The sequence below is a fragment of the Lathyrus oleraceus genome, chromosome 4, assembly GCF_024323335.1.
Source record: "Lathyrus oleraceus cultivar Zhongwan6 chromosome 4, CAAS_Psat_ZW6_1.0, whole genome shotgun sequence".
Taxonomy (NCBI): Eukaryota; Viridiplantae; Streptophyta; class Magnoliopsida; order Fabales; family Fabaceae; genus Lathyrus; species Lathyrus oleraceus.
In genome coordinates, this window is record NC_066582.1 from 115,579,263 (window position 1) to 115,587,410 (window position 8,148).

The following is an 8,148-nucleotide window of genomic DNA, read 5'->3' on the forward strand; positions in this document are numbered from 1 at the left end:
CAAGTTTTTGAAACATTCCTAGTTGTCTTGATTCGAGAAATTTTGATTTTAATAAACAATAATTTCTCACACCTTCAAAAAGACTAAGACTAATGCTTCTGCGGATGCTTTAGCTAAGATGGGTTCTATGGCTAAAGAGTCTAAGATTTATGTCGATATTCCAGAAGTCTGATAAAGCTTTTTGGTCGGATCCACTTATAGGGTCTGATTAGTTTCTTGTTAAGTCATCTTTTGTTCAATTCAATGTTTTTAAGTTTTAATAAACTTCATTTGTACAAAAGCAAAATCGGTGAACAAATAAGAGGCCAAAAAATAGTGATTCTGTTTATTGCCCGAGTACAAACTGTATAGACTAGTTAACAAATTCAAAATATGGACATTACTATGCAAAAATGGAGGCATATGAGACTAATCAATTTATGGTCACAATCTAGATTTCTTGGATGATAATGGTGATGGTGAGAGTGGTGAGAAAACTGATGATGGTGGATCGCATGAATGGCGCATTGGCGAGAATGTGGCGGATAGAGATGGACTACTATCATCTGATGATCGTCTTCTTTTTAGAGAACTTTTCTCACCATCCTTCACTTCACCTCTCATGACAAAATCTTTCAAGCGTCTTACATCTGACAACTTGACCGGTTTCAATAGAAAATCCTCCGCTCCTTCCTCAAGGCATCTGCGAGAATCAGGGAAAGTAAAAATATTAAAAAGCAGGACTAGAAGAAATGCTTGCCACATAACTTTCAACGAGCGGGTGCAAAATCACATACTAAAAACACACACATCAACTCATCGGCGATAAATTGTGACATTTATGTAAGATCCTTGGAGACGTAGGAACAATTGATCGAACCTCATCAAACTTTACATCCTTTTTATAGCTTTTTTTAACAATTTCTCTACTTTTCAGCTTTGTTGTTTCGCAACTACAACAGTATCAACCCTATCTAAGGATTAAATGATTTCATATGATTGCTAACAAAACAAATAGCACATAAACTAATTTGAGGTTAAAGATTTAGGCCATGCTTATCATGAGAAGGGGAGAACTTAATTACGAATTTTCGCTTAAGAAAATTAGAGCTTATTTACATTCAAATAAAGTCTGCATCTCTACAATCAATTCATCTATTCTCAGGAAGTTCAACAGTTAACAGTAACACAATCCAAAGTTGCAAATCAGACTAGAATCAAAAGACACACATTTCATTCAAGTTTTACCTATCAATTCGAGTCAAAACATTTTCGGACGACATGATCACCACTGGAATCTCTCTAAAAACAGAAGACTCCTGCTGAAATTAACACAAACAGGTAGAGAGTAATAAGAATCACCTTCCTCCAATATACAATTTCAAAACAAATTTCACATAAACAGAATTCCATGATCAACAATTCAAATCAGAAAACTCAACAACCTATCACAATACCTTGATTTTCTTGAGTAGTTCATACCCTGTCATCCCAGGCATGGAATAATCTGTCATTATCAGATTAACCTTCACACCCTGCAACCAGCAACCATAACAAATAAACAATCAAATTCAATTTCCAAATTGCAAAACACAATTCAAAATCCAAAAACAGAATCTACTTACATCAAAACCAATATCAGTATTCTCTCCATCCAATCCCAAATACTGAAGAGCTCGTCTTGCACTTTCCACAACAGTAACTGAAAAAAAAATCTTCAGAATCAATTCCAACCAAAATTCACAAACACATGAAATTCTAAATATTATTATTATTATTACCTTTGCATGAAGAAATCTTTAACAAACGTTCAATAACCTTGCGATCAACAAGGCTATCATCAACAGCAAGGACGTGCAGTTCACCCGCACCGGAAGGAGATTCCTCTAACAATTCCGTGAAATTGGACCGGAAAATTTCACCGGCGGGAGTCATGATATAAAAACGGTTGGGTGGTTGTTTAAACGCAGAGTGTTGTGTTGTGTGAGTGAAAATGGAAAATGAAGAAGTGGGGGTTTTAATTTAAGAAAGAGAAGCGTGCTAATAATAGTAAAAAAACGTAGAAAATAAAAGTAAACTGATTTGTGGGGCTGAATTGAAATTGAAAAGGCAGAAAAGGGTAAAGAAAATTAATAAAGGTCTAAGATTCGGAGGATCCAAATCTATGAAATCTTTGCAAAATCCATCTACTAGGTCCACTTGTCGCTTCTCCTGTCAAAATCCAAATCCACAACAAAATCTTTATTTCACAAATACTACTTATTTTTATTTATTTTATGTACTTATCTTGTTACTCACCAATAAGTTTGGAAAAAAAAGACTATTTCGAATTTCTACTAGAGAAGAATTCGAATGTAAGGAGGAAAAAAAATCTGAAATTTAGCAGCCGAGATAAAGGTTCTAATTTATGTGTTTCTCTATAATCTACTTATAAATTAAATGGTGTTGTTTTATGAAATTAAAACCCTTTCATAAAACACTCATTCACCAAATAGTGTAACTCTTTATTAAACATTGTGTCCTTTAATAAAATACAATATTCTATCAAATGCTTTTATTTTACAAGATTAATTTATTACTTTCTCTGTCTATAATGAATAACTTAATTAATTATTTTATATATCTTTAAAAAATGTATAAATGAAAGAAAAAAATAATATTTCACATATGAATAGTAACGTTGGTCACGGTCAGAGGAGGCCAAACGTATATTTGGGGTCAGATACCCTGTGATGTTGCCGCGGGTTAAGAATGCTGGAATTTGACTAGGCATTGTGTAGGACACTGGTTTTGAAGTTGAATGATTCTAGAGTCTAGACCACACAAAAATTAAAGGTTTACCAACAACCCTTTTTTTGCTTTCTTTGATTCTTCGTCATTGGTTTCTAGGTGGGACTCAATCTTTACTGTTGGGATTGGAATTATTAGGACGGCTAAATGGGAAAAAAACAAGATTTGGAGAAATTTTGAGAATGCTTATGATTTTACATTGACAATTTGACATCTTTTAAGTTGAATTTTGGTTTTTCATGGTATTGGGCTCGTTTTCTGAGCCACGCAGTCGTAGAGGATCTTTGTGGGACCCACCAAAGGAGATTGTGAATAAGAAATAGTACTCCGCTAAAAATTAAACTCATGGTCGGCTACTATTTTAATAAGTAAAAACCAAACTATTGATAATTTAATTTTGTAATATTTGATTGAAATTGAATGAAATCAATTGAAAAAATAGAGAGCACGGTGTTCTCTTCCTCAAGAAATAATTACACCATTTATGAAATTTGAAAATAACGTGATTTACTTACGTGTATTGTAAAAAACAAGTTGATTGTGTTTTTTTTCATGATAAATTGAACATGAGAATGAAAATTGATTGTTATCAAAAATTTAACTAGATGAAAAAGAATGTGTTCAACATGGAAGAATGTGATAGTGGTGAAATTACTTAGAAAACACAAGGATATAAGATAAAGATGGAGAGACTCCATAAAATTAGAAATTCAATGCAGGATTTGATATTCGTGATAATAACAATGGTTTCTTTGTGGTAAAGTTTAATCTAGGGGTAGATAATGAAGGAGTTGTGTCAAAGGGTTCATGGATGATTTTCTTATCATTACTTGGCAGTATTTCATTGGAGTCCAAAGTTCTTACTACCTAAAGCAAAAATAGAAAGAACTCTAGTATGGGTTTGGTTTCTTGGTTTGAACATACTGTATTGTGATGAAAGTTTCCTTCTTGCAAATGCAATGTCAGTATGGAAACTAATCAAAGTTGTAACTACAACGTTAAACATGGAGAAAGGATGATTTTCCTGTATTTGTGTTGAGATGGATATGAATGAACTTGTGGTGGGAAGGTGTGGATGAATGGATATTGGTACAAAGTTGTTTATGAATGGTATCATATCATATATCATACAAGGAATTACATCTTTTACAAGGAATCAGAGGTGCAAAAGTCTATGGCTCCGACTGAGACAATTAAAATCAATGAAGATACAATAGTTAATGCATTAACGTCATTGGTGTTGAGAATTAATATTGGTGACTGATATGGCGGTCATGTTAGACAATAGTGAACCATTAAACTAGAAAGGAAATGGTGAAAAAGTAGAAAAAGTGAAAACAAATTGATCTTCATGGGAATTTGCTTGTTGTTATTGTGGAGTTATGTGCTTGCAAGTACAATCATCTGCATATGATCTTTAGTGGTTTTGATGTTGACAACACCTACTGCCAAATGGCGTTCGGTGGAGTTAGTGAAGATCTATGGCCATGTAACCTCTAGTATTGGCATCTATCAAAGAAGTCAGATAAAGTCTCATTAGATATAATAAGTCAAGTCCCAGATGAAGTGTTGAATAAGTCAAGTCCCAAATGAAGTCTTGAATAAGTCAATTCCTAGATGAAGTGTTGAATTCATGATGAATTTAGCCATGGGTCTTGAAGCTTCAAGGTTATGCTCGCCAAGTCACGTGCCTAAGTGATCAGTGTATTATAAAAGTATAAGAGTATCCCATAAGATACTAAGAGCATCTTCAATGGAGGTACATGAATGTCTTAGTTTCGTCCCTTAAGTTTTCAACCATTGGAGGAGATCTAGGTGGAGATCCCATTGCTTAAATATTTGTAACACCTACTATAATATACATCTAGAAAATACAATATATGTAGTATTAATTGATACAGATACAACACAAGTACCTAACGGCATCATTATATACATATATATATATATATATATATATATATATATATATATATATATATATATATATATATATATATATATATATATATATATATATATATATCCAAATAAAAATACATATATGGAATATGTTATACAATAGTGCCTAAATTAAAACTAAAAGTTATGTACAATATCTATAATTGCACACAATCCACAACGAAAGATCATGATCACAAAAGTCTTCAAAACATCAACAAACAACATTTGCTTACCTTAACCTGCAATAAACTCCTGAAAAACAACAACGATAATGGGGTGAGATAATAATCTAAGTGAGTTCCCCTATCCAATGGATCCACTCGGCTCTACAAGGTGTCTAATCGATTTCTCAACTTAAGTCATTCAAATAGAGTAAAGACTTAAGCATCTAGAGGATTTTCGCATTGTATGGAAACATGTACACTTGAGTTCGCCACCGAAATAAGTCACTAATCGAAAACTGTAACAAGGTATCTTTCTCCGGCCAACCCTATGTCTAGGATTATCGACACGGGTCATGGATCCTTGTATCATGCTTCAACTTTCTTGTGGATTTCATATTCTCAATGGGACTCAAATCCACTTCAAGAATCTTCGCTCCATATGGGACTCAAACCCATTTCGAGCCTTTTCCTCGTATGAGACTCTAACCCACTTTTAGATCCACATCTTTTATGGGACTCTAACCCATTTGGTTGAACTATGGACTCTAACCCATTTGATTGAACTATGGGACTCTAACCCATTTGGTTGATGCAAAGCAATGGTGCATGTATGATGTATCCTAATTCTTACTTTTCATAAGTATCACAATTTGGGACAGGCACGGTAATGGGGTTGTTTCTGAATACATGATTAGTTCATCATTCGCAACGTGATTGTACTCATCAATCACTAGGAGATGACATTCACCAATATTATAATATCAATTCATGTTCCATACAAAGAATATTAGTTCGTAACTAAGCTACAATTCTAGCGACTGCTCGTCCACGATACACACCAAGGTACCTTCGCATCTAAATATCACCATCTAAGTTACTTGTCATAGCCTAAGTTATTCTTACTAGTTCATTCATCTAGTTACAACCTAGGTTTCACCTCACTTATTATAACATGTCTTAATCAATTATTGTTCATTTAATGCAAACATATCACAATATACATATACTTTCCAATTCAATGTGTTCACATCATAATGTTATACATAAAGAACATAACATACTATGATTCATAAAGCATGCATGATAGTTCAAACATTATTAATCAAGCATTAGGCGAAAGTTCCATGTAACTACTTAAGCCTAAGTTAATCCACTTACATGTCACATAGTGAGCGTTCGTCTGATCATCCTATGGCGGGGATAACTGAACTCAGCAAGGAAAAGTAAAGTGGAAACAAGAAAATAGGATTCAACTATGTTATAGTTATTTGTGTTAACTTTCAAATGCATCTGACCTCACATCAATTGGTGGAAACAGGGAACAAGGTATTTAACCAACTTCAATCTCATCATATCATACATGATAGTTTACCATCACTATCCTATAAATAATTGGCATAAAAATAATTATTTTACTTCACCATCTACTGGAGTATTGAAATAGCTTTCTAACGCAACTGACCGCACCTTATTTCGAGTTATAAAACTCATGTTATGGCGAAAACAGAGTTTTGAACACAATTTTCCTTTTTAATTCGAATCAAGTGTAAACTATGATTTTAATAAAACTATTCAAGGGCTACCCATAAGTGATTTATTCGAATCAAAATCACAGTGTAAATGTTCTTATTCGAATCAAATCAGTCATAATTTCTTTTCTGTAGAATTTCTGCTTCCTGATTCGAAATAAATCATGATATTTCCAGATTTTCACTCGTTCTTCATAATTTTCTCAATCCAAATACATGGTAACTCATACTATAAAAACCTAACATAAATTAACATCTTAGGAGGATCAAAACACAACAAAATCACACATACAAGGCAATAATACATAAACCCACAAGCTTTCATCAAGTTTCTTCATTTCTTAACTTCTCAACACAATAACACGCCATCATATCATCAATTTCATGCATCAAGTAGGATTCCCATACAAAACCCTAATTCCCTCTCTCATGAAAATACCCCCAAAAGGTAAATATAACTAGGAACTCACCTTAATGATGATGGTGATGGAAGATATGAGATGATTCTTGATGAAGCAAGCTCTTGATTCCACTTCCAAGTTCTTCTTCTTCTTTCTCTTCCTTATCTTCTTTTCCTTACTATCTTTTACCCAAATGATAAAAATGAGCGAAGGGATGAAATAAAAGCAAACAAGTAGTAAACTTGTTTGTCATTTAGTGAATCTCAATTAAGTATTGTCCATTATGCCCTTGCCAAACTCTCATTATTCTAAACATTGTCATTCTTGCTAATTTACCAAATTTTCCTTTCTTTTTCCAACTAGTAAAAATCAATTAAATAGAGTAAGAATTAATCTCTTATGAGATCACTCATTACTCTATTTGTCCCAACTGACAACAATTGACAACTAATATAGCACTTAAGAGGATATATGATATTACAATATTGGTGTCAGTTGCCTACTGAAGCCAACAAAAAGTAGGTTTCTTATAATTAAAAAACAATAAAACTTGCTCAAATGTCATGAAAAAGGAATGGAATAACCAAAAATCAGTGTATCTGGGGTCATTTCAGGGACCCAATTTAAGGGATCAAGCATTAGAGTAAAATTATTTTTGATTGCTAAAATATAATGTGTCGCATGGGACCACTTAAATTATGTTAAGAGACCAATCTAAAGAATGATGTATTGGAGGTGACCTAAGACAACTCTCTCACACATAATAAAATGTATTTTAAGTCTCTTTGTTTTTATAAAATCACAAAAAAATATTTTCAACAATGATAATAGTTTAAAATATTTGTTTGAAGCCTCTTTGTTTCATTGGTTTATATCAGATCCTCTAGAGAGTAGGAGAGGTGGCCTATAGAGTTGTATTACGACTGTCTCTTTCGAATCTTCATGATGTTTTTCACGTGTCACAACTTCGGAAGTATATTCCTCATCAGTCGCATGTGATCCAATCAAATAACGTGCAAGTGAAAGATAATTTGACTGTGGAGGCATCAACATTGTGGATAGAGGATTGCAAAGTGGAGCACTTAAGATGTAAATATATTGCTTCAATAAGGGTATTTTGGGGAGGACCTACTAGAGGGATCGTGACGTGGGAGCTAGAGAGTTGGATGTGAGAGTCGCATACGGAGCTGTTCATTTTAGGTAATATTCGAAGGCGAAAATTCTTTAAATGGGGGAGAGTTGTAACACCCCGGTTTTTAAATCATTTTATTTTATTACGTCCTATGCGCCTAAATAATTCCTCACCAGTCGCATGTGATCCAATTAGATGACTTGCAAGTG

At 33.4% G+C, this 8,148-nt stretch overlaps 1 protein-coding gene across 2 annotated transcripts; it reads right to left on the bottom strand.

Moving 5' to 3' along the window:
• Positions 1-303: 303 nt before the first annotated feature.
• LOC127073876 (two-component response regulator ARR5) lies at positions 304-2,114 on the bottom strand. 2 transcript variants are annotated; one of them, XM_051015122.1, is made up of 5 exons: positions 1,761-2,114; positions 1,605-1,681; positions 1,437-1,514; positions 1,228-1,298; positions 304-682 (listed from the first exon to the last, which is right to left on the bottom strand). In XM_051015122.1, the coding sequence occupies exons 1-5, from the start codon at positions 1,912-1,914 to the stop codon at positions 424-426; spliced, it is 639 nt and encodes a 212-aa protein (XP_050871079.1). In that variant the 5' UTR covers positions 1,915-2,114; the 3' UTR covers positions 304-423. The 2 variants fall into 2 exon arrangements, with proteins under 2 accessions (XP_050871079.1, XP_050871078.1); XM_051015121.1 differs by having other exon boundaries at positions 1,228-1,301.
• Between the last annotated feature and the right edge of the window lie 6,034 nt (positions 2,115-8,148).

Bases quoted from the DNA above. Each gene is read 5' to 3' on its own strand.
- LOC127073876 (XM_051015121.1), bottom strand. From the start codon at position 1,914: ATGACTCCCGCCGGTGAAATTTTCCGGTCCAATTTCACGGAATTGTTA. The intron at 1,682-1,760 runs GTAATAATAATA...TTTTTTTTTCAG, and splicing joins AAAGATTTCTTCATGCAAAG to TTACTGTTGTGGAAAGTGCA. The intron at 1,515-1,604 runs GTAAGTAGATTC...TGCTGGTTGCAG, and splicing joins ATACTGATATTGGTTTTGAT to GGTGTGAAGGTTAATCTGAT.